General features: G+C 39.2%; 1 protein-coding gene across 1 annotated transcript in view; it reads right to left on the bottom strand.

The window, feature by feature from the left end:
• The window catches only part of LOC149189863 (uncharacterized), a 76,568-nt gene extending 49,141 nt beyond the window's left edge, over positions 1-27,427 (bottom strand). Inside the window, exons 1-2 of the mRNA XM_089413304.1 lie at positions 27,157-27,427; positions 17,322-17,343 (exon numbers count right to left, since the gene is read on the bottom strand). Coding sequence (XP_089269430.1) covers positions 17,322-17,343; positions 27,157-27,161 — 27 coding nt within the window. The 5' untranslated portion in view covers positions 27,162-27,427. The remainder of the gene's footprint in view (positions 1-17,321; positions 17,344-27,156) is intronic.
• Positions 27,428-27,734: the final 307 nt, after the last annotated feature.

Below are 27,734 nucleotides of genomic sequence, written 5' to 3' on the forward strand. Positions count from 1 at the left end.
AGAGGGAGGGTCGAAGGATGAATGAGGAGGCTAAAGTAGGGTTGTGGGGGAGGCATCATACAAGGGGCAAGGGAATGAAGGGGACATGGCAAAGGAGAGAAGGGAGAATGGGATAGCGATGCAAGCAATAGAGGAGAATGGACTAGCAACATAAAGTAAGGGAGGATGACCAAAGCATGCAAGTGCATAGCTGACTTCATAGACAAAGATGTGATTAGGTCAACAAGAGGAAGACCCAAGCAAGAATGTGAGCAAAGAGGAGGATGAGAAATGCATCATAAGCTCACATTCAAGATAGAGAAAAACTACAATGATTCACATGCATTAATGACTCACCAATATATTAATGGAGAGGTGTTATTATTAGAGTTATATTAAAAGGGGTCTCCCCAGTACTTGCAATAATCCAAACTATTATCAATCAAACATATTACTTTCAAGGGTATTCTTTTCACAAAGATGCTTTCCTCCATATTTTAAGAATTGTAGTGCACTCCAACCCTAGGTGTACATTTATCCCCAAGCCTCGTTATTTATTTTGTTGTTATTTCTTTTTTCTTTTTAAACCATGGTGAATTGGTAGCTCGTTAGAGTATTCTAGACAAGTCCAGGGATCAAACCCTTTGACTACCACTACAACACCAAGAGTATATCCAACAGCCCACATGTAAAATATACCAATAGCTTATGACTTAGAAAGAGTCGAGACATCTCGACCCCACCAAAGTGGACATAATGTACATATTGTATTTGTTAGTCCTTGCGTTCTTAGGCCATACATGGCTCTAGATGTTAACAAAGGTCATTTTGTATTGTGAAACCCATTTTCATTATATGAGTGATTTATATATAATTAATAATAGGATTTAAGGTAGCTTTGGGACAAAGTTTTATCAAAGGGCGCCAATACGTTCTATACATATACACAACATAACATGTACATAAGTTATTTTGTTTACAAGCTTAATAATTATCCATCACTTAGATCATAATTGTGGATTACTCATGTTAATGACTTTATCACTAAGTTACTAAAGATGTGTTAGTTACATGCATTAATGACTAACCACTATATTAGTGAACAAATATTATTATGAAATTTGTATTACAAGGAGTGTCCCCTTATTTCAATAATCCAAACCTATTATCAATCAAACATACCATTCATGGAGATGTCTTCCTACATCTTTTAGAAAACTTGGGTGTGCAAGTGTTCTTCATTTTCTTTTTATTTATCTTGTTATCAATACGTGTATACAATTGTGTCCAATTTAGTTAGAAGGACATTACAATATCTTAGTCCCATGTACCATGCTACAAATTCCTCATTATTATTATTATTATTCCTTCATGCCTACTTGCACCATCATCAACACTTGATACACTAGTAATATAGCACTCTTTGATGTTGCAACCTCTTTGTTGTCATCTCTACTAATAGAATCTCTTCATTGTATCCACTCTACACACTCACCCATTGATCGTGTTCCACATCTTCCCTACTCTGTGGCATAATATCCTTTCTTCAGTTGGAACAATTCTTCTATGTTTTCAAAGACATTTACAACAACACCTCTAAGCATACTTATCACTAAACAATCATCACTAACTACCCAGTACTGCCTCAAGCTAGAGTACCCTCATGTCACGTCCTTACTTCTCGAACACATTGTATAGACACAAACTCCTTAGCTATCATCCTCAAACATTGCAACCTTCATAATGTTCATAAACCTTCAAATCTGCACAAAACTACAAACAGTCTTCATCTCATCTTGTTCAAGGACATACTCAACTTCTTTCTTTTGGTCCTCCTAATCAAATTCAACCAACCAACCCAAAACATATTCAAGGAATCAAAATCTCCCATATACAACATCTTCTGCAAATCCACTTGTATATTTTACATTGTGAGTTCCTCCCCCATTTCTTCTAGCATGCATGCAACCCATGCTCGCACTTGACTTACAATGCAACAATCTAGGAATGTTGATTTATGCAGCTTGGTAGGTACTCCCACACCTTAGAGAACTAGGAATGGGAGAAGTTGACCCACAATGGGCTTTGTGGGCAGTGTACCCAAGCAATGGATTTTGTACCCCAAGTTGTGCGCACGAAACCAAGTGGTGAAATTGATGGTTTGATCATTGAGAGCATGTAGGGTATCTTGAAGGACTAAGGGCACCAAAGGCTTCAATGATGTGGCTGGCATTGGTTGAATGAAAAAAAAAAATTGTCTTATGTTTTTATTGTGTTTAAAACTTTAAACAAATTGTTTAGGTCAACTTGACACATGTGGTGTGACCCTTGGTGGCCAATAAAACCCATCAAGAACACTATAAAAGGAAGGCAAAGTTAAGCTCATTCTCATCCATCCAAGGGTAATTCAATCAAGAGAAAGAACAAGTCTAAGGTACTTGTAGCCTTGAGGAGTCTAACCGAGTTGGAGAGAAGAGTTTTGTATCTTTTCTTGTGATTTAGTCTAGGACATGACGAGAGTTGTTGGCCGAGTTCATTTTCGAGGTTTTGAGGATGTGAATGGTGTTTCATCTCTGTGACACGCCAAAGTTTGATTATGGGCATAACGCAGGCCAAAACCCTCATTTCTGTGCACGGGATATATTGTATGGTGTTGGAATGAAGGTTGAATCCCTCTAATCTATGTGCAAAAGGTTGGATAGCCCAATGATGAGACGAACGCAAGTTTTGGGAGCATTTGAGGCCAAGTTTAGGGCACCTCTAAGGCAATCGCAAGAGCCTTAAAGAGGGTCAAAAATCTCAAGTCCTTTGCCACAAAACCGTGACCTTAAAAGAATGAAGATAGCATCAATTTAAGGTATGTTGACTTGTTTCTTTGTGTTGATGATTGCAAGGGATGGAAGTATTGTTTAGGGTTTGTTCAAAAGAGTGTTTGAACAACAGTTTTGTGATGCCCAAGTACTGTCAACAAGGAGTGGGCTTATGGCAGTTAAGAGAGCAGTTTAGGATACCCTCAGGAAAGTGACAAAGGAGCTGACTTGTCACTGTGTGAGGGTAGTTTTGTCGAACGTGTACTTTGTTGAAGGAAAGATTGGTGATCATAGTTGTTGATACCAAGCCCTAGTCATTCTTGTATCAGGGTTGATTGTAAGGGTCATGATCCCTGGTATGGGAGCCATACGTTTGTTGTATTAATATTTGTAATATAACAAGTTTTGGGTTAAAAAGTGCTTGTGCACAAAGTTGATTCACTATTATATGTTTTCTGTTGTGCAAAGTACTTGTATTGTGGCATTTGAGTGTGTTTGTGATCGTGATCTTAGGCATAAACACGATTCTTAAGTGCCATGGTAAAATCAACATGGTATCAAAGCTACTTTGAAGGATCAGTGGATCAAAGTGTGCATAGAGTACAGCTCAAGAGGGAGTCAGTTCCATTGTCATTGAAGCACTAATACCAATGGCAAAGTTGTTGGTTGGTCTACCATATGACGACAAGTTGGATGGGTCGTCCAACTATAGTCCTTGGAAGGAAAGGATAAAGTTAGTCTTGATAGTGAACAAGGTTTGACAATTTGTTGGCAAGGAGATCAAGAATCCAACTGACTCTAAGGAATTGGAAGTGTATGAGGAGTTGGATACGAAGGCAAAGTTGATCATCCTAGTTGGTGTCAAAGATCACTTGATACCTCTTATGTCTGAGAAGAACATTGCCCATGAGATGTGGAAAGCTCTTTAGGATCTGTTCCAGAATAAGAACGAAAACTAATTGTTGGTACCAAGAGATAAGTTGAAGAGAACCAAGATGTCAGATGGTGAAGGTGTGGCTTTGTATCTGACAAGACTTTCTCAAGTTCGAGATGAGCTTGCTGCCATCGGGCAAAATTGTTTCAGGTTTTGAGCTGAGGACTACTTTGAAAGGGTTTACTGAGGAATGGAAACCCTTCATCAAAGGGATTGTGGCTCATGAAAAGTTGTCAAATTGGAACAAGTTGTGTGATGACTTCGTTCAAGAAGAATTGCGAGACAAGAACCTTCATTAGAAGAAGAAGATTTATGATGATAGTGCGGCTCTTGAAGGGGAAATGAAGAGCAAGGCAAAGGACTTGAGTAACCTGAAGTGTTATACTTGTGGCAAATATGGTCATTATTCAAGCAAGTGTCTGTGAAAGAAGAAGGGAGACAATGAGAAGAAGAAGGGCAAGGAGATAGTTGGTGCCACTACATCCTCTGAGCTGGATGACCTCTCGAGAAGGTTGGAGGACAAGGATTTTTCTCTAGTTTCTCATTTCGCCAAGGGTGCCATTGATGAGACTGCATGGTACGTGGATAGTGGAGTGTCGAAGCATATGACAAGTTTGCGTAAAGTGTTTGAGACTCTAACTGAATGGGACTCGAAGTTGCACATGGTGGTTGGTGACAAGAGTCAAAAGGCAATCAAAGGATCTGGTGTTATGTCATCCAAGATGGAGTCATGTTAGTTGTTGAAAGTTCAAGATGTATTGTGGGTAACAGAGCTCAACTACAACAAGTTGTCTATCTCAATAATCGAGGCGAAGGGTTTGAGATGATTTTCCAGAATGGAAAAGCTAAACTCAAGCCCAAAGGCTCTAACTCTATTGGAGTTGTCATTGGAGTTTGGGAGCATGGTTTATATCGACTAATGGGCAAACATATAGATCATGCGCAGAAGTAGGTTCCAGAGACTCAAAGGGAGTCGAGTTCGGGTGGGAGTATGCAGGTTCAAAGTGAGAATCCGCAACCCAAGAAGAGCGCATGGTCAGTGGGGAGTAAGGGGACTTCTACAGCTGGCAAGAAGGAATTGTGGGATGGCATGAAGGCCTATCAGGAAAGGAAGAAGCAACAAGAAGCTTTTGGTGGTAAAGACACTATCGAGACGAGCGTGGTTCATTCTTTAAGGTATGTTACAGTGGTGAACGCCAAAGATTAGGCTAGTGTCACTAATGATGATAACGAGATGCTTCCAAGTGGTGGAAGTACCTCCCTCGCTAAGAGGGACTGTTGATTTGTGTAGCCTGGGAGATACTCCCACACCCTAGGGTACTAGGTTTGGGAGAAGTTGACCCACAATGAGCTTTGTGGTAGTGTACCTAAGCAATGGGTTTTGTACCCAAAGTTGTGGGCACGAAACCAAGTGGAGAAATTGATAGTTTGATCATTAAGACCATGTGGGGCACCCTTGAAGCCTTGAAGGACTAAGGGGCATAGAAGGCATCAATGGTGTGGCGTTGGTTGAATGAAAGAAATTTTTGTCTTATGTTTTTATGGTGTTTAAACAAATTGTTTAGGTCGGCTTGACACATGTGGTGTGAACCTTGGTGGCCAATAAACACTATAAAAGGGAGGCAAAGTTAAGCTCTTTCTCATCCATCCAAGTGCAATTCAATCAAGAGAAAGAACAAATCTGAGGTAGCCACAGTCTTAAGGAGCATAACCGAGTTGGAGAGGACAGGTTTTGTATCTTTTCTTCTGATCTAGTCTTTTGTATCTTTTCTTGTGATCTAGTCTAGGATGTGAAGGGAGTTGTTGGCCAAGTTCATTTCTGAGTTTCTGAGCATGTGAATGGTGCTTCATCTCTGTGACAGGCTGAAGTTTAATTATGGGCATAAGGCAGGGCCAAAACCCTAATTTTGTGAACTAGATATATTGTATGGTGTTGGAATTAGGGTTGAATCCCTCTAGTCTATGCACAAAAGATTGGACAACCCAAAGATGAGATGAACACAGGATTTGGGAACCTTCAAGGTCGAGTTGAGGGAACCTCTGAGGCAACGACAAGAGCCCTAAAGAGAGTCAAAAATCTCAGGCCCTTTGCCACAAAACCGTGAACTTAAAAGGATGAAGATAGCATCAATTTAAGGTACGTTGACATATTTCTTTGTGTTGATGATTGGAAGAGATGGAAGTATTGTTTAGGGTCTGTTCATAAGTGTGTTTGAACAACAATTTTGTGATGCCCTAGTACTGTCAACAAGGCGCAGGCTTGTGACAATTAAGAGAGCAATTTTGGATGCCCTAAAGAGAGTGAAAAAGGCACTGACTTGTCATTGTATGAGGGCACTTTTGTGGAACCCTAAGTATTGTCTTCTTTGAGCAACGAAGAAACAATAAGAGGGCAACAGTAAAGACCCTATGTGTTGGTGTCTTTGAAGAGCAAAGGACAGCTAGAGGGTAGACATATTGAAGACCTTATGACAGTGACCTTTTGGAGCAGTAAAAGAGATTGTGTGAAGGTAGCCTATGCTCAGTCATCTTGGAGCAGCCAAGAGTGATTCATAGAGGTGTATTGATAGTTGAAGATACAAGAATTTCTGAGGTTGCAGAAGACTTGTGTGCAACAGAAGAGGAGGCAAAGTACCTGGCAGATGTTTACAAGGTACGTGGACTAAAAGGACTATAGTGTGCACCTTCAACAAGTAAGTCAAGTATACATTGTTCTGGAAAGATTAGTGATCATAGTTGTTGATACCAAGCCCTAGTCATTCTTGTATCAAGGTTGATTGTAAGGGCCATGATCCCTGGTACGGGAGCCCTACATTTGTTGTATTAAGATTTGTAATATAACACGTTTTGAGTTAAAAATTGTCTTGTGCGTTGATTTGATTCACTGTTGTATGTTTTCTGTTGAGAAAAGTACTTGTGTTGTGGCATTTGAGTTTGTTTTGGATCGTGATCTTAGACATGAACCTAATTCTTAAGTGTCGTGGATAAATTAACAAGGAACACTATATAGCTAACATTATTTTCATGTTGCTACTCACACCATCTTACATTTCATATATTTTCTCTTCATGTGTATTCCTTATGCTCCTCGTCAACATGGGGATACCCTTTGCTAATTTATTTTCATCCAAATAATCATTTCTTCAACTCCTACCATTCCTTCTCCCTTAATAACCTATTGTCATCTAGTCAACTTCTTCTCAACTAAGGCAAGTTGATGTGCCCCTTTCCTATACATCCTCACTCTCGCAAGCCATCTTCTTTCACTTTCCTCTCCATCGAGACCCCTCCAAGGCTTACAAGCCTACAAATAATTTTTGTACCTCCTTTCTAATCTCATCCTCATCGCAACAAGTTTTGCTTCTAGTGTTGCACATATCATAATATTATTGAACTCAACAATTGTTAATGGAAAATTGAAATATAAGTCATTGTCTTTCCTTGGAAATTTGAATCCTTTCCATTTATTTGTTGTAGTTATTTGGTGGGCAAACTATGGTAGAAGAGTTCTAGAGTTGCAAAAATTTGCCATTCAAGTGTTGACTCAAACTTGCATCTCTTCGGTGTGTGAGCGCAATTGGAGTGTCTTTGAAAATACACACTCCAAGAAGCACAACAGGTTAGAAATTTGCAAATTTAAATTTATTTATTTTAAGTTCATTAATTTAATTTATGGTAAATGCCCGTCGGACATCATTTGAATTTTGGATTCCTCTAGTGATTAATCACAAAATGCCCCTCATGCAGGTTAGATGTCCACCACTTCAATGACATGGTATATCTCTACTACAATCTCATGTTATGGCCCAGGTAGATAAAGAAAGTCCCTAATACAAATGCCATTTTATTAGAGGCACTTGACACCACAAGTCCGTGGAGGGTGGAGACCAAGAAGCCTATCATGGAGGCGACACCTAAGTGGTTGGAGCACGAGGATGAGGAGGAGGATGCTCCACTTGTAGAGACAGATTTGGAGCATGGGGGGAATATTGAAAATGTGCCACAACCAATGCTACCACGACCACCTCCACAGAGACTGCCAATTAGGGGAAGAGGCGAAAGACATCCCACTTCATCTTCCACATTTTCCCCAAGAGTTTCACCTTCCACTTCAAGCTCAGGCTCAGCACGTCCACCTACTGCTTCTAGAGGAAGAATGACACTGATGACCTTTGCTCGTAAAAGGGGTAGAGGGAATTGTTGAAACTTGATATTTTAGTGCATCATGATAAGCCTTATAGGATTGTAGCATCTAGATGTCTCATGATGATAATCTCATGAGATACACCATTTTGTTTTGATGAGATTTTCTTTTATCTTATTAAGACTCCTTGTTAAATTATGGTATGTTCTATGCTTAGAGCAATTTACTTATTTTCTTTAATATTATCCACAGATTAGCAATCACATGTGCATAAAGTAAAGTGCAGATAGAACATTAAACGATCAACAGAAAACAAGCCAAGACAAGAGACACAAGATGTGGTGGCTAGCCAGGGACAAACCCCAATATGGGGAAACCCTTTGATCAAATCTTCTTTTATCTTCAATAGTTCAGCAGAGAGAAATAGTACAAAATCTGATTTCTGAAATTTTATATCAGCAGCAGCAAACCCTAGATCAGCAAAGTCAAACTTAGTCAAATGAGTGGAAATTGACCTCCAATATGCTTGGTCAATTTCCAGTCAACTTGCCCTTGAACAGCCTGAAGAAGCAGCCCTAGAACAGCCCCAAAAATTCAGTCAAAGTGCAGATTTCTGAAGTTGACTGCAGCCCTAAACTAGGGCAGTCAATACCGGTCAAACCTGAGGTCAGATCACCTCGATTTTTGTGCCAAAAATTGCGGCCTGCCTAGGAGAGGCAACCACACCCAATCCACACTTCTTGGAAGGTCAACACTGGTCAAAGATGACTTGTTATTCTGTTTCTGCATCCTTTTTGCCCTAGGACATCTTCCTTTCAGTCACACATGTGAGAAAGAGAGAGAGACTCTTTTTGCGCCGGAGAGAGAGAGAGAGATGTGTGTGATGATCAAGTGTCCAAATGAGAAGAATGCTCCTTGTATTTATATGCAAAACGTTGAGGTTGAACAGACGTGACTGTTGGGCTTCTGGGCCTACATAAGTTGCTGGCCGACTTTGACAATTTTTCCATAATCAAAATAAATTCATATCTCCATAAATACTTATCGGAATCGGATGATCTTTAGATCAATCCTACACCTCTCGATGAAAGGAATCTAAGAAAAATATCAGTAGTCACAAATAAGGTGATCCACATGGAGTTTGGCCCTAGTTGCCAATTTTAACACTTGTGACTCAAGAGAGTCAACACAGATATCATATTTCAAGGTCGATGTTTGATGTACCACTTGACATCTTATACATTTTATATAGTAGTTTTATCTTCATATTTATCTGACAATGTGTTTGTTTGATGTTGATGTTGCTTTAGAAGTTTAAAAATTTGAAAAAAAATTGATTATTTTCTCAAGTTTCACAATGATTTTCGAAATTTCCCCAATATTGCCAATAATTAAAATTTTGTAACCCCAACAATAAATTGTCGATAACTATAAATGTAACATTGCTTCTACCTCAGAAGGAATTACGCTACTCAGAAAAGGTGATTCAGAGCTCTGCAACCTGAGAGCCTCGGCTCCTTCCACGCGATCCGCATCCTGCGGGCTCTGAAGCCTGCGGCCCTGCCCGCGCTTTGCGGCTCCTCTCCACTGCGGGCCTGTCTGCAGAAGATCAGTTCCAGATTCGAGACAGCCAACAACTCTCTGGCTAGGGTTTGGTCTTTGCTGCGGGGCTGCCCCTAGGGCGGCCGGCATCTAACCAGATCCCATGGAGTCACTGGGCCATCATACGGACCCGCCCCCTGATCCGTCCTTGGATGCTTTCAATCAACTCCTGGCTGGCTTACCTTCGAAGAAAAGAAGTGATGCAACAAAATTCGTAATGAAACTCGCTGAAATTCCTGAGATCTCTTTGCCTCCGGAGACCCCCATTCAAGTAGCACTGTCCCTGGCGGAACGTGGGCTCATTGGCCAATTCACGGGACTTTGGCCCTCGCCGAAAACCACTGAGCAATGGGTTAACAGGAACTAGGCGCCCTTGATTAATCAAAGTGTAACCTCATACTTCCTAGGGCGAGGGTATTTTCTCTTTGAATTCACCTCCAAAGAGGACAAAGACCTGATCTTCCGAAATGGGCCCTCAGGGTCTCTATCTGAACAAATGGACCCCAGACTTCGATCCGGCGGTTGATGTTCCCAAAGCTGTTCCAGTATGGGTTCGTCTCCCAAATTTGCCAGTCCATTGCTAGAACTGGGATTCCTTGAAGCACATTGGCAATTCCCTCGGAAAATTCATAGATTGGGCAAGCAACAAGGATCCGTACGACTGCGCCAGGATCTGTGTAGAGGTAGATCTAGAGGTGGGTCTACCAGAAGCAATCAAAATCAAAGTCGGCAACTGGTCTCATGTGCAGATCCTGGATTATGAACAGCTGCCATTCAAATGCAGGAAATGTCACGTTTATGGGCATTTTGCCAGAAACTGTCCGACAAATGCAGAGCCAGAGAAAGGGAACGAAGAGGGTTGGAACCAGGTCAAGCGAGCAAGAGCCAATCACAAGGGGCAGAAGCAGGGTGGATACTCTGGCAAAGGCAATCCCCAGGTTAATGTCCAGCGTCCCCCTCCCAAAAAGATGCAAGAAAATAAATTCGTTCCTCTAAGTTAGCCGGAAGAAGACATTCTGGAGGAAGAAACCCAAAAATCAGTCTCTCCAAATAAAGGTACTCCATCAGCTTCCCCCAAAGAAGCTGAAAACCCCAAAGGCATGGCCTTAGAGGATGAGGAAGATGAGCAGGAAACTGAAGAGTCAGAAGAAGAAGGAGAAATAGGAGAGTCCCAAACTTCGGTAAGAAGATCTACAAGAGGCCGTAAAACAGACAAAGAAAAAAGAGAGCAGCAGACCTACAAAGACAAGCTTCAGGGCAGCCAGCCAACTCTGGAAAAATTGCTAGCCTCAAAGCCCAAGATGCTGAAAAATCAGCCCTAAGGCTCCAAGGGAGCCCATCAGAAACATAAATAATGAAGGTCATCTCCTGGAATTGCAGAGGTATGGGGAGTAAAGTTAAGGAAGAAGCAATAAGAAGCTTAATAAGAACAGAAACCCCAGACATACTTCTAGTCCAGGAGACCAAGCTGGAAGACAAAACCTTCCTGCAAGCAAGCAAAAATCTATGGTTCAAAAGTGAAGCAAGAGCAATCTCTGCCAGGGGTGCCTCGGGAGGGATTGGTACACTATGGAACTCCAATAAATATGCAGTCATCTTTGAAGCGAGCAACACTCACTGGTTGTTGCTAAAACTGCAGAATCTGGACACAAAGGAAACCTTCAGTCTTTTTAATGTTTATTCTCCAGTCAACATCCGGGAGAAAAAGGATTGCTGGGACACTATAAGACGACAGGCAGACTTGACAAACCTGGAAAACACAATCATTGCTGGAGATCTCAACCTCACTCTTCATTCGACTGAAAAAAGGGGAGGAAGTGCAGTCCGAGACCCGGCAAGAGAATGGGCGGAGGATCTTTTGCAAGACTGGGACTTACTGGACATCAAGCCCTCATCCGGTAAGTTTTCTTGGTCTAATAAAAGAGTAGGTCCTGGTCATATTGTTGCTAGGCTTGATAGATTTTTCATTCAAAGCTCTTTCCTGTTACTTGGATTAGAACCCAGAATGCATATCCTCGCTAGCCGCGTTTCGGACCATAAGCCTATAAAATTAGAGCTCCTTGCCCATCTAGATCTGGGACCTATTCCCTTCCGGTTTAGTCCCCTTTGGGTTAAGGAGCCTCTCTTCATGCAAACAGTCAAAGATTGTTGGAGCCAGCCTGTCAAAGGCTCGCCCTTTTTCATCTGGGAGGAAAAGCTCAGAAGGGTAAAAAGAGCTCTGAAAAGCTGGGCCAAAACCTTGTCCAATCCCTCAACGGAAAGGAAAGCCATCAAAGACTCTCTTGTCTCTCATCAAACCCATATGGAGAGTGCTATTGTTACAGAGGATATGATAGATCAAGAAACTCAGCTGCAACAGAGATACCATAAGGCCTGCTTAGCTGAAGAAGAATATTGGAGATTAAAGTCACGAAACCTGTGGCTTAAAGCAGGGGACAGGAACACGGGATTCTTTCATAAGCAGGCCCAGGCCAGGAAATGCTTCAACACCATTTCTGAGATCAAGGAAGATAATGACACGCACAAGGAATTCGCAGACATTAAGAAAGCAGCCTTCTCTCATTTCCAAAACTTGTACAGTGATGATCAGGGGCCATTTCATCATCAAGAGCTGCTTGACATCATCCCTCAGGTTATCTCTCCTCGCATGAACGAGATTCTAGAGGCCAAAATTACTAAAGAGGAAGTTAAAAAGGCTCTCTTTGATATGGACCCGGATAAGGCCCCGGGGCCAGATGGCTTCTCTGCCCGGTTTCTCCAAATCTGCTGGCCGATTATCGAAAAGGACCTTCTCAAAATGATACAAAAGTCACAAAATACTCAGAAAATAGGAGGCAGCACAAATTCCGCCTTCTTAGCCCTCATTCCAAAGGAAAAAGGCGCCAATAACTTCAGCAGATTCCGTCCGATTTCATTATGCAACACAGGGTACAAATTAATCACCAAAGTCATTGCTAATAGACTGAAGCCCATTCTGCCCAGAATAATCCCGGAAAATCAAGGAGGCTTCATCCAGGGTAGGCAGATCGTGGACAACTACACGCTCGTTCAAGAGGCAATACATTCAAGTCTTCTCCGAAAGGAACAAGGTATGGTGATCAAACTCGATTTAGCAAATGCCTTTGATCGAGTAAATCATAGTTTTCTGTTAAAAGTCATGTGCAAATTTGGTTTTGGAGCAAACTTCATAAAATGGATCCGGGCATGCATCTCAGAGCCATGGATTGCCCCACTGGTTAATGGAAGAGCCACTGAATTTTTCAAAGCCTCGAGAGGACTTAGGCAGGGGTGTCCCCTCTCCCCCCTGCTTTTCGTCATCCAAGCCTCAGTACTCAGCTTCCTGCTAGATAAAAAGATGCAAGACCAAGAAATTAATAGGCTGTGTATAGCTAGAAGGGTTAAGAACTTAAACCACGCCTTATTTGCGGATGATACCCTCCTATTAGACACTGCCTCTCTCTCCTCTGCCTCCAAATTTAAAGATGTGCTGGACAAATTCAGTGAGGCCTCAGGGAGCATGGTAATTAAGAATAAATGTCATATTTTCACTTGGAACACTACGCCCAGAACTCTATCCGCCATCTCAAGATGCTTGGGCTTCGCAGCCTCCTCTTCATGGACTTCATTTAAATATTTGGGCCTTCATGTTTTCCATAAGAAACACTCAACCAAAGATTGGCTTCCCTAGCTTGAGAAATTCAAATCCAAAATTCAAGCCTGGGGCTTTACCTGGCTCAACGCTGCTGGCAAAGCGGTCTTAATAAAATCTGTGCTCTTCAGTCTTCCACTGTTTCAATTCACAGGGCTTCTCGCTCCGGCATCCATATTAAAAAAGATGGAAGAATTCATGCGCAGATTCTTCTGGAAGGGAGGAAAACAGAATGGAAAAAAAATTCCCCTCATCAGCTGGGAAACCATTTCCAAGCCTCTGCGAGAGGGTGGGCTAAACTTCAAGAATCTCAGTCAGCAAAATGTGGCTATGGCAGCCAAGGTGATCTGGCGAATCATCGCGCCCAAGCCAGGTTGGGCCCAACTGGCTCTCTGGAAAAAGTATTTCAGAGGCCCACGCACTTGCTGCTTAGAAAACGTGATTCAGCTTCCAAATTCGTCCTTCCTTAAATTGTATGCTAAAGCGGCTTCCTTGATTAAAGAGCACTCCTTTTGGATCCCAGGAAATGGGAAAAAAATCAACATATGGACTGATAGAATTATGAACAAGGATCCAGTTACAGACAGAGCCTCCCTAAACGATTTGCGCTGCTGGATGAACAGAGAAGGATTGAACTCGTTGTGGGACATTTCCCAATGGAGCGACTTCATATGGGCAGGCTGGAAAAGAATTGAAATTCCGGATCAGTTGATAAATGAATGGATCGCTCTGCTGGATCTTCTACACGGCCTGGCTCCCACGCATATGAAGAAAAAAGACACAAAAGGATGGGGGCTGAAGGAAGGCGGATACGTTGTTTCTAAAGGCTACTCCAAGCTGATCAAGAAGCCACACGTCCCCCTTGACCCAGCACCTTGGCAGGGAGTCTGGCACGTCCCTTCTTGGCCCGAGATCAACTTCTTCGCTTGGACTCTCTGCCATGGAAGAATTCTAACTTATGACACTCTGCAGAGGAAAGGATTTCATGGCCCCTCCAGATGCCCGTTGTGCACAGAAAACGTAGAAACAACATTACACTTAATGCTTGAGTGCAAATTTTCCATACAGATCTAGGCCTCCTTCACCAGCAATTTTGATCCCAACTTCCCTCTGCCTAGATCTATGGTAGACCTCTTCTCAAATTGGACAAACAGGTACCCTGGACAGCCACCCAAAAATCAAGTTATCAAAACTGCATGGGCCATTCTTCCAAAGATCATTTGTTGGCAAATATGGCTTGAAAGGAACAAAAGAATCTTCAGAAATGCCAGCTTGAATCAGAAGGTTTTAGAAATCAAAATCAAATGCCTCATAAAGGATTGCTTGACAGATATAAACAATGACTCCAATCTCAGCCATCAAGACATTGACTGGGGCTCATCCTTAGGCCTGCAATTTCAACCAGCAGTCAGAACTGCCCCCGTCCTTAAAGATTGGCAAATAAGGAGACCTGAATCTGAATTCCATGACTGGCTTAAATCGCACTCAAGACACTCACTCTTCTTTGATGGAGCAGCAAAGGGTAATCCGGGCATAGCAGGAGCAGGAGGTGTTGTTGTAAATCCTCTGGGGGAAAAAATTCATTCCTTCTCCTGGGGACTTGGCCAAGCTTCCAGCATACAAGCTGAGGCATTGGCCCTCTTCCAAGGCCTAAAGATACTCAAAGAGCTAAACATAAGGGAAGCTATTGTGATAGGCGACTCGCAGGTCCTCATAAATGCAATGATCTCCAACTCTCCAGCGCTGGATCTTAATCTAGCTAGACTGGTTTCTAGAATCAAAGGCCTGGGAAAAGCTTTCCAGAAGCTGAATTATTTCCATGTACTGAGAACACACAACAAACAGGCGGACAAGGAAGCCAACAAAGCAGTCCTCCTTTCTGTCGGGGTCAAGATAAAAGACGAAGAAGAAACATGGGAACCCATTCCATAAGCTAGCTTTTGCCATGTTTTTCTGTCTGCTTCTAAATAAATTTGTTTGTATCTTCAAGTTGGGGAATATCTCTGAAATTGATAAACTAGAATCCCTATCAAAAGGAAAAACTTCAAGATTCAACAGCACTCTCATTGTTACCAGAGAGATGTATCAAGACATAGAAGTCTTCAATGTAACCAGATTTACGGCTTTCAAGCCAGGATGAATATATATACAACATAACCGTTTATGTCAAAAAAAAAAAAGCATTGCTTCTACCTCCTCTAACTTGCAGGCTTCCTTTTTGTGCCATATTGCCTTCTTAAAAATCTCCTTGCTCAATTGTCTTTTGCACATCTTCAACAAAATCCTACCCAATTCCCTACTCGAGTTATAACTTCCTCTAACAACTCCATCCAACAAAGCCCTTTTGAGTTCTCCTCAAGCAAGTTCTCAAAATTGGCTCTCCCTATCTCAAAATGCACAACAATAAACCATGGTAGCAAAAAAATCAAGTATAACATAACACAACTCTTTATTATTGAAAATAAAGAAAGGTCGAAACCAAGATAAAGTTACCTTGTTTGTTACATCACAAAATACTATATGTCACTCACTGGTACACCGATTATTCCTCATCCAATCCACTCTCGCAAGCTTCATGCTTCGAATCCTTTCAACTTCTACTCTTGTTCTAATGTTGATCTCAATCCCCACAATCCCCAAAAACTCTCTAAACTTCTGATTATACTTGAACCTAAGATCTTTTCTCCTACCTCCTCCTTTATCAAGAGATCCATCTCTCTATTTAAGATCCTTTAGTGATCCCCTCCTCGTCTGTTTGGATTACACTCCCCACTTGAGCTATCCCAATCTGCCCATTTTTTCACCTACTTAAAGGTGTTCACAAATGAATTTGTATATGGTGTACACCTTTTATAAGCCATGGGCCTCCTGGAAATCCATTGATTGAAGTTAAACATCTCAACTGGGAAACAATCATCACTTGTTGATCATAGTTGGCAATGTCAATTTGGTCCACATCATCACTAGCTAATCATAGTTGAGCATGTGAATTAAGTCCACATCATCAATGACAACCTGCTATATTTATGCCTAGGTCTCTACAATGTAGCCTGTTTGCCTTCTGTTAAATGCTAGGAACTATGATTGGAAATCGACAAACTGGAAAACTAAAATGGATATTTTCTTTGAGTGATGCAAAATGGCCCATAATCATAAACACTAGTGCAAGCTTGTTCCCTGTCCCCCCAGTCTCAATCCCTAAAACTTGGCATAAAAGAGGAAATTATACAATTCATGGAGTATTTAAACTACAATCCCCATATCTGCAGTAATATCCATGTAATAGTGGATGTTTGTGTCACAATAGTTGTACAAATTATCATGTAGAGTTAATACATGATGATTATAAATCATCATTTCACTATATTTCCATTTTGGTTTTCAAGTTCAACAATTCTCTAATTGGATGCTGCAATGTGTTTAGTGGTAATTACTTCATCATATCTTCTATTTTTTTATAAATTTGTTAAGTACAAATCTGTGTTTACAGTTTTTTGTGAGTTAGATGAGGTGACATCCCCTAGAGATTGAGGTTGTCTCTCCAGTCATCTGCTTCAAGTAAATACTTCACCATTAGCATGATTCTACACATGAACAAATTGCAATGCATTTGTTACTAGCTGAAAGTAATGCAGTCAAATAAATGTTATGATTGCTATAAGAAGCATGATTGAATTTGAAAAGGCAGAATAATGTGATCCTGAGTGCAACCCAAATAACTCAAACAGTAATGCCATAAACACCTAGGCAAAACTTGTACACTGTACACTGCCCAACCCCTGGTGTCCCCAAAACTTGGCATAACAGGTAAAGTTATAAAATCCGTGTCGTATTTAAAAGTTAAGAAATATCATAGACTATTAGAACACAAAGCTGAATCTTTGCAACCAGCACAATTCTAATACATTATATTGTTCCAATGCATTGTTTCCATCTCCAAGTGATACAGTAAGATGATTCTTACAAATTCATAGAAAAACATGCTTAAAAAGGTGTAACGAGTGCAAATAACTCAGAAGATGTAAAACTTATATACTTATAGATTCTTTCTTATATCTGTTAAAACAATTCATGAAGAAATCCAAAGTCAGTCAAAGTCGTAAAACTCATCAAAAAGTTCAGAAGGCCAACACTTGTAATATATTTGTTTAAAAAAAATAAAAAATAAAACTCTTCAAGGGAGAAAGGTTTAATAAAACCCACCAAGTCCTCGTCCATAGGCTTACTGCAAAACAGAAACAGCATTTTTTATTAGAAATTGAATGAACTCATATCCATAAAAAACACTTTAAATACAGCTAGTACGTACTATATAACCAGAGAAACTGAGAAAGCATTTTAAAGTGAACTACAACAAACCTCTTACGAGTTTAGCCCATGAAAAAGCATTTTTTTCCAAAAGAATATTAAAAAACCTTTGATTTGTTCTTTTGTAACCAGTTTTTTTAACACAGTGAGAAAGAAATTTCAAAGTCACGTCTAGGTACAAGATCAGTAAAATCCTTTAAAGCACACATAACCAACTAAAAGCAACTCTTCTCAATGTTAACACCCTTCTCAAAGTAGTCAAGATACTAAAATCAAATAAAGCTGAAATTCTTGGTGAAAATTCAAAGTAATCCAATTTTTTCCTGAAAAACAACAAATGAGACCTGCTGGGCAAAAAGAAAACCTTAATATAGCGTGAACAATTACACTTATTCTTTCTTGGAAATTAATTATTCATTTTTCGTTGAACATTTCTAACAACACATACATCTAGGAACATAAAAAATCATGTAATGATACAAGACTGCACTAGGTGTCCCAATTAGTCATTTGGCTCTGCCCATCATCTGATCGTTTTGCAATTGCTGTTGATAAAGATGAAGCTGTTGGGAACCTAGCTGCAGGGAAGCTTCCCACCCCCAACTCATGTTCACACTCCCAAAGCTTGTTTCAAAGGGGGTGCACTCCCAGAACAATTGTCTATTTGCAATCCTCAAACAATTCCCGGCAATTCTGGAATGAATTTTATTGCTACTAGACCATGGGAGAAGAAATTATAAATTGCTCATGGAAAAAAGCTTAAGAAAGCTTAGTAGATAGCAGAATTAATTGTCTTTTTCAGTTTAGAATCTAGATTGTAGATCTTAGAATCATTTGCCTTTATTATGATCTGTTTTCTAAACATTTCATGATAGTTGAAGTTTGAACTATAAACTGCATATTAAACTCTTTGGTCATGTTGCCTTGTTTTGTAACATGGTTGATATTATCTGTTACAGTTTGATGATGACAAATGTTATATGTTTAAACTTGAAGGTTGATATTATGCTTGATCATTTGATGACAATGCTATAAGTTCTAACTGCTAGATGGTTGATGTTATTTTTGTTCTAAATTGTTGGTGCTTTAAAAATTATCATTAATCTACTATAAAAATCTATGTTTTCATATTCCTGCAATTAATTTGCCATTCTACATGATTTTTTTGAATATATATCAACATTACATGGGGATGCATCCCACAAAGTCAGGGGTGTGTTGGATGCATCCCACAAAGTCAGGGGTGTGCTGCCCTCGCTTCTAATGCCCATGGGATGAGGAGCATCTAGTGAAATGCCTCCTACCCACTTTTTGTGAAACTCCACAAAATACACCCCAAAATATTTAGTCGAGTTGTGGGAATTGTCATCACAACCAGACCGGTAGACCCCCCGAACCAGGAACCAATCAGAATCAGACAAGAACCGGTAAAAAAAACCAGTGAACCAAAAACACCTAAAATATTCAAATTTTAAAGAAAAAAATATATATTCGTGTGCATCCATATGAATCCAAACCATATACACACAAATAAGCAGATTTTGTAATTTATAGAGCATGCAAGGGTGCACATAACCAAAATAACACCGAGTGCAATCCATCTCTGAACCGAAAATACATCAAAAAACAGGCCCTAGATGGCCTCTAGCATCCAAAAAAAATCATGCTACAACAAATACCTACATATCATCAAAATCTTTGCCTATATTGGGATCTTCGTCATCAATATCACCCTCTAAAAATTAAAATAAGGTTAAAAAAAATGCTTAGCATGTCAATTCAAGATTTTGTTTGAGTAATGGGTACATTTTTAGTAGGATCATGATAGAGGAGTTCAACAATCAATGCCACTAACATCAAGGTACATAGAGGGATTGGTGCTCTTGATTAAATGTTAGTTCAATACCCTCATACATAACAAAATCCAATGGAAACATTGCAATCTCCCCAATCTCAAAATCCTAAAAAAACTGTTTAGTCTACTGGATTTTGAGTGGGATCTAAAATTATACTTTATCCATATGAAATCCAATGAGTTCAGAACCACTCTCAAACATCATGAGTCGATTAATGGTAATGTTAAAAATCTAAGTAAACGGATGAAAATGATAGATACAAGATAATGTCACTTTTATTTAAAGAATTTAACATTACCAAGAATTGCATAGCAACAGTAGGAGCCATAGGCTTCAATATCATGCACCTATTGTGGGCCAATACCCAGCTAAAAGAAAAATAAAAAGATAAAAAGCAAAACAGGCCCCATGTGCTGTGTTGTACGTGGTTTTACCAAATCAGCCGGTCCGGTACCAAACTGGCCAAAAACGGTTTAGGAGGCCGATCTGAACCGGTTTTGCCCTCCAATCAGCCAGACCGACTGGTCCAGATTAGTTTGGTCCGAGTCTAATAACACTGGTTGTGGGATGAATTAATGAATCGTGTTTGTATCATTTAAAAATTTGAATTTAATATTTACATTACACAATGATGAATTTACATGGGATGAATTGTGATTGTTGGGAATTTTTAAATGAAATTATAGATGAAGCTCCCTATGCCAAGGACCACAATGTCCCCCCATCCCCCATAAATTTCCCTAGTATTTGGAAGGTGCCTCTGAACATCCTCAATGTGAATTTCCCCGCTCCCACATCCCAAAAACTTGGGGGAACATTGATATATATGCATCAAAATATACATTATATAACGATGTTCCTAGCACTCTCTCCTCTCGAAATCTTTCAGAAATTGGTGCTTCGCTCCCCTACTCCCCATGACCTCGAATGGGAATATGTTGGTAAGTATTGACCTAGTAGCATTACTTGTCCTAATGATCTATCATTAATGTGGGGGTTAGAGAGTGGCATTAGTAATCCCTCATTAATATGGTGGCTAGAAAGTGACTTAGTGAACCGTACTTGATACAAAAATTGGCCTATTGTTAATCACTATTTAAGGGGTTCTTGATCCACATTAAAAACCTATAATGAAAATCATACAATCATATCATGAAAGTGACATTGTTTAGAGTGGACTTTTATTCCCTGAAGGATTTCTCCACCATACAAGTGGTCTATATCTTTTATGTAATGTGCAATACAGGATGTTTTTCTAACAAAGGAAACTTCAAGTGAAGGATACGCATGGGAGCCAAGCACTTTTATCAAAAAAAAAACTTGCTCACCTATGATTTCTAGGCAAAGCATCTTAGAGGAAGGGAATTATTACATGTGATAACCATGAAGGGCTACGGGCAACTAGTTTGGTTAACTCAAGGCATCTCAAACTCACCCTTGATTAGAGTAGTTAATATTTTGCTATTATTTTGAACACTTTGGAATACCCAAGTTTTGTATTAAAGGACTTACAAGTCCCATATGGACATGTTACTATTACTATCTTAAGCCTCATTGAGGTTAATGAATCAAGTGATTTCCATCTGATATTTTTTACTTTATTTTCCATTGCATAGAGGATCACTTCATATTTCCAAGTTGTCTTGTCCAAGCAACACAACAAATTACAACCAAAGGCTTGAAGTACTTCAAATCCTAGATTGGTGAGGCCTCAAGTCTTTTCTCAACCCCTTCAACGTGGTCAATCAACATCTTTAAGGCATGAGAGGTGTTGTCATTCCAAGCGACATATCATGCACCACCAAACACACAAATGAAGGAATTCTATATGGCTCTACAGCCAAGCCCCACTCAATCGCCCAACTAACCCAAGGATTGCGACAATAAATTAGGGCTCCCTCAATCTTATGTTTCCCTATGCAACCTATCCCCTCAACCTCAATAACTCCTCAAAGGATATCATCGACCTTTACATTGGCTCTTTCACAGTGATTGAAAACTCTATCAATTATTTATCATTCGTCTGGGAGTTGATTTTGCACCCCCACATTATAATTACACGAGTGGTCATCTAACTGGCATTAAAAAAATATTTGATCTTTGTATCTTCTCCATCAATAAGGACCTCCTAGATCTTTATCGAAAGTATTTTAAAATGCCCTATAAATACTATAAGCTTCAAAGCTTAAAAACCTTACAATATCACCTAGTAGTAGTTATGTTTGTACAAATCAATGTAACAAACAACATGAATCATCCATCATGTGTTTAGGAAGTATCTCTTAATTTTGTCAAAAATTGAATAAGAGGATCTCTCCAATGGAATAAGTGTTTCCATAATAGACCACAGTAATTATAAAACATAAGATTATTTTTGTTGCATCTGTACCAATCCCATTTAAAGATAGACTAACAACATCGACACTCACATCATTGTTGAGATACAAATTCACCTACATCAATACCAAATATTCTTCCCTCCAACAAGTAGGGAATAGAGACAATCCATTGCCTCATCCTTTTGAGCACTATAGGAATATACTTGTCATGGTGGGTGTTGAGCCATCGTGATTAGAAAGGGTGAAATTAAATTGATAGAATAACAGTCAAGGTCATTAAATATCTAACCAAAATACTTTTTATTTTCTCTTGGAGGCACGAGATGTCAAATGTGCTCATCTAATATTTTCCTTGTTCAAATTTGAAATAACTCCATATCATATTGGCAATCGTTTAAAATAAAGTTCTGAAAATTAAAATACTTCAACTAAACTTGAATTGGCTTATTTATTTTGGATATGCAAATAGTTTCAATGGGATATTTAACAATGTTTCTTTGAGCTACTTTATCATGGTTAGATAATAGAAATATTTACATTTCTTCGGTGACTATCAATTCATGAAGGCATATAAAAAAAGTATTTATGTGAATTATGTTATCACTCCTCCGGATCTCCAAGGCTGAGGATGAGTCCAGCTAAGGTAACCACAGACCAACTTGTTGACTTGGTATCTAGCCCAACCAAGTCGAAGAGGGCTCTCTCCACAAAATCACAGCCAAGAGGGCTGGATGAATTAGGGTTTTAGGCTAGCTATGATGTGCAAAAGGGTTTGATTGTTTGAAATTGGGTTGCTAGATGAGGATTAGGTCAAAGAGACTAGGTCAGGGCAAATAAGGGTATGATTGCAGACATTTGATGGAGCAAGGTAGGTAGACACTCAAACACTTTAAGGTTTTTGAGTGAGATGGATCAGACTGGTGAGGTGCTAGAAAGAGCAAGACAAGCATGTATTCTTTCTAAACTGAAGAAAATGGACAAATTATGAAGATTTCCCCAAAACAGAGCATGTAAGATGTATTCTGCTCATCAACTTGAAAATCAACATATCATAGAAGTGAAATGAAACATGAGAGTACAAAACATTCAAACATATGCAACATAAGAAGAAACTATGTCAAAATGCCATACCACAGGTATTCCATCAAAATAGCTACAACTCATTCATTAAATTTCTGCCAAATACTAATTACACTAGTGTCTCTGATCAATACAACAACATCCAACCTGTGAAATGAGTCAAGAAATGATAGATATAGCCATCAAACAACTTCTCCCATCCTCAGGGGTCGAATCCATGAGCTAAGGAGTTGTTCCACCAAAATCTGAACTAAAACCTAGAGTGTAGGGAGGTCAAATTGACTCATCCCTCACTTTTTGGAAACTGATTCATTACATCACAAAAAGAGTTTTCACCTAATGTATTTACCCTAGGTAACTTTAAAACATCATTATTACATTTACATCCATCAATTACATTGGTAAAAACATGATTTGTCAAGGTGAAACTGTCAAAACTGAGAAAAATTACAAAATGATGAAACTCGGAAAATTTGTGTCAAAAGCACAGCACCACTATCCTAAGCACAGTGCCAACTTCAGCTCCACTTTTGAGGGGGTTCCCGGTGTCCAAATTGAGCCCAAGATAGCTCATTGGAAAGCATGTCCTATCTAGTTTCCAGATCTACCTTTAGTTTCCAAAATGGTCAAGTTTTGACCCTCCAAAAGTTGATTCTCCCAAGACTAGTCAAAAGCACAACACCAGCCTCCAAAACAAGGCAGAAACATGATTTTTTGGGTGTTTTTTGACCCTTTGACTGCCCAATTGACCCAAAAAAGCTTAGCAAAGTGGTTTTCCTAACTATATTTGGCCTTCTAAATCCAATGGTGGTGGTCATTTTGCATTTGGAGGTCTCTAGGAAAAGCGCAGTGCTTAGGGCGTTGAACTTTTGGCAATGTGACTGGTGCAAAACTACCAAAAATGCAGAAAACTCCAAAGTTTTCAAAATTTGATCTGTGGAAGGCTGATGAGGTATGTTAGGCAATGAGTGATGCCTCAGCAAGGATTTCAAGCTTGTCTTCCTTCTTTTGCTTGGCTAGGGTTTCAAGTCTTGTTTTGACCTTTTGGAGCTTGGACCTTGCAATTTGATTTTTCTTGAAGTAATGTTTGGCTATCTTTCTTTGTAAGTCATTGTCCCTCTTTGACTTCTTCAAGAGCTTCTCAAGATGCTCATTTAAAGTGAGCTCATTGCCAAGTTCAGCCTCTTTTTGCCTTTCTAGTTCTAGAGCTCTTTTCAGTGCTCTAGTCCTGGGCCTCTTTCTTGGCATTTGGTCTTCTTCTACTTATCTATCCTCCTCTTCTTGTGTATCCTCCTCTTCCACATAGTCTTTGTCTTCCTCCATAGTGTTTGGTTAAGAAACCCTAGGGATAAGGTAGGTGGGAATGGGAAGTGGAAATAGGTCTAGGGAATAGGGATAGGGCTATAAAAATTTGAGGAGATGAGGGGAGGGATTATGGAGCTGTGGGAGGTGATAGGAGGTGAAAATGTCAAGGGAGTTGGGAATGATAATTAAATTACAGGTTTATGGTAGAGGTTGCCTAGGAATTTTGGAAACCTAGGTCTTAGGGTTTTATGGGAAAAGGGTTTAGGGACTAGGAAATGATAGTGTAGGGGTAGGGATGGGTTTAATAGTGATGTAGGAAGGTGTTGTAGGGTCTATGGGCAGCAAATTTGGGATAGGGATGGATTTAGGGTTTTATCACTTGCCCAAGTGCCAATTTTGCTTAGGAACCAAAACACTAAAAAAAAAAATGTTGTTTAGGAGTGCAAAGAGGTGGAAAATTTGTGTGACTTACTTGGTAGAAGAGGAAACAAGACTTTGTTGAAGTTTTGAGAGAATTTGGAGGCGTTTTGGTGCTCTAGGGGCTCATTAGGCAAAAGCGCAACGCCTTGCCCAGAAGCATAGCACCTGTGTTAAAAAATGCAGCGACCACTACTCTAAGCGCAGCGCCTCCCTCCTAAGCGCAGCACCTCCCTCCTAAGCGCAGCGCCAAGAAATTTTTTGCCTTTAAACCTACAAAATCGACTTTTTGAACCAAGGGAGTGTGAGCTCGACCTTTGAGAGTGAAAATGAATTTGTTTTTGATGTCTTGGTGGCCTTTATACTTCATGAAATTGATGATTTGGGCCTTGGGACCCACTTTCTTCCTTTTGTCATTCACCTTACTCTTGGAAACTATACCTTTACACTTGACTTTTTCTTTGACAAATTGATCACTTGATATACATTGAGAACACTTTGACCTTTGACTTTTTGGTCCTTTGGCATTTTGGAACTCTGAATTAGCAGCTTGGAAATCATGTGCTTATTACATTTGAAAGACATAAAATTACATAGTGAAAAATAAAAAAATATTACATTTAAAATCAAAATTACATGCTGAAACAAGATTTTTTGTTTACAAATCATCCTCAGATAGTGAAGAGATGTTATTTGATCACTATGAGACTTGCTGACATTATGCAATGGAAATGGTGTTTTATTGGACCTTGAAAACCCTAGGACCTAATGGTAACCTTGACTGACCAGAATTGATGGTGTCATGACTGATATGATGACTTTGACCTCATGACTGATGTACATTCAGCAAGGTATGACAATGTGCCAGCAAATAATGAAATTTAAGGGAGAGTGATGTTTTTTGACTATGGCTACCATCGGTGAGTAAATTTTTGAATGATGACCTAGTGGAATGACAAAAATTTCTGAGTGGGACCCTAATATGATATGAAAAGAGGATTTTTGATCACTTATGGCAGGATACAAATACTGACACTAACAAATTACATAATGAAGGCATTACCCTATTCTACATGGCTCTGTCCTTCTGTACTGCTCAGTAGATTGCATACTAAGAAGATAAACGATATGAAAAAATTCAAGTTCTCTCTTTAAGGCCTACTAATGTAGAAGGAAAAGATAGGATTCCTCAAATTCGGACATACAGATTCTATCACTGCATTTTCAGTCACGTGTTACTGGGCTTTTCAAACCATGAACTATGATATTTTGCTCAATGTGTCTGCCACTTGTCTGAGACATCTGTCAGCAATTAAAAAATATGTTATTTTTATGGCTAGTTGTCAGTGTTACCACAACACAGTGTGGTCTATGATGCTTATTGACTTTTAGTAACTCTAAGAATGTTCCTAAGAGTTTAACTACACAGCTTAGCTATCAACTGAATGTATCAACACAATTAGGAAACTAGCTTGGAATAACTGACATTTCCATTAATACAAAATGATTGACCAGAAATTCAGAATATTTGGTCACTGACAGAAAGTTAGAAACTTGCAAAAATATAACAAGAGCATCTGAGCAGTTTAAAGCAAATACAAGGTTCATGAAAGCTTAAATTTAACTCTATGATGCTCATTGACTTTTAGTAATTCTAAGAATATTCGAAAGAGTTATCATATACAGCTTAGCTATCAACTGAGAATATCAACATAATTAGGAAACTACCTTGGAATAGCTGACATTTCCATTAATACAAAATGATTGACAAGAAATTCAGAACGTTTAGTCACTGACAGAAACTTGCAAAAATATAACAAGAGCATCTGAGCAGTTTAAAGGAAATACCAGGTTCATAAAGTATAAATTTAACAAACTTGGATATAGAAGAATTATGTGACATAAATATGAGTCATGGTCATGGTGACTACAGTAGAGAGGACCTGCTTGTAAGCTAGATACCCTTTCATTTGAACAGATAGGACCAGGGGTGTAGCATATTTGTTCACTCAGAAAATATAAAAGAGCACAGAAGATAATAGAATGGGAATTTTTTGAAGGAAGATAGTTGTTTGTGTATTAAAAATTTACAGTTCAGTATAAACTGGGATTACATCACCTAAATCAGTCAAGGTTATGTTGATTACATAAAAAAAAAATGGCCAAAACCGTTACAAAGTCAGATTTGATTAATTTGGCCTTTCCCTGACGATGGATAATGAATTTGCTGGAAACGTCGGGGAATCAAATAACTGTCGCAGCAGCTTAAAACCCAGAAATATGATGGCTAATGTTAGATATTCAAAAGGCACTTCTTCGGTGTCAAACCATTTACTATTAAAAATCGGTTTAGAAGCTGATTTTTAACAATACAACACTACATAGTGATTCTGTGGCATTCATATTTTTTTCTGTGTCTGTACCAAAGTCAACCTCAAACTTTACTGATGCAATGTACTTAATCAAAATGCACTACATAAATATATAATAAACCCTAAAACCCCAAAATAAGATTGTATTTTTAGAATTGCTGGGTTCTTGTTCGCAAAGAAATTTGTCGTTTCTCGAAACGTAAGAAAACCTAAAGGGACACAAAGCGACTGTTCTTGTGTCTGTTATTCCAAGAAAGGGGCGAAACCCACGCAGAACATCAAAAGAGCGCAGAAAAGACCATATAGAAATAAAAAAGTGGTTTAAGCGGGAAAAAAAACAAATGAAAGGGGCCATAGTCACCTCATTTTGAATGCTGGCCTGGAAAGTCACCAAAAACTGGCAGCTCAGGATTTCCCTTCTGCTCCTCCTCGGCGAAGCCTCGAGAAAACACTGCCTTGCGTTTGAGAAATCCAACTCTTGTCACACGAAACTCTTTATAAATTCCTCTTCAAAGGCTCTTTTTCTCTGTCAAATGGCAGACAACTATACGGTAGGGTTTTGTTTTACAGTTCACACTTATAAATTCTCAAAATTCTCAACCATAGTCGAAGTTTGGAAAACCTTTGGTCGTTTTTTAACAAATACAATATTAGACATATAGATTTTGTCGCGCTTGTTTTTCACTTCAAACTTCTTGTTACACAAGTTTTGGCCGATCAAATCGAACATACTCATGGACAGGTATAAATTTGAGGGCAGTTTAACCGTCAAGATTTTATGATTTGTTTTTTTTAAAGCGTCATTAACATGATATTTTATATTTTTATTTTTATATAAAATTTAAATATTTATAATTTTTTTAATGTAAAAATCACTTTTAATATTAATTTTTTTGTATTTTATATCAGCAATTTTTTTATTTTTTGGCTTCAGTGTAA

The sequence above is a fragment of the Pinus tabuliformis genome, chromosome 3_1 (genome assembly GCF_031772625.1).
Source record: "Pinus tabuliformis cultivar Carrire ecotype Pingquan chromosome 3_1, CPIR1, whole genome shotgun sequence".
NCBI classification, from domain to species: domain Eukaryota; kingdom Viridiplantae; phylum Streptophyta; class Pinopsida; order Pinales; family Pinaceae; genus Pinus; species Pinus tabuliformis.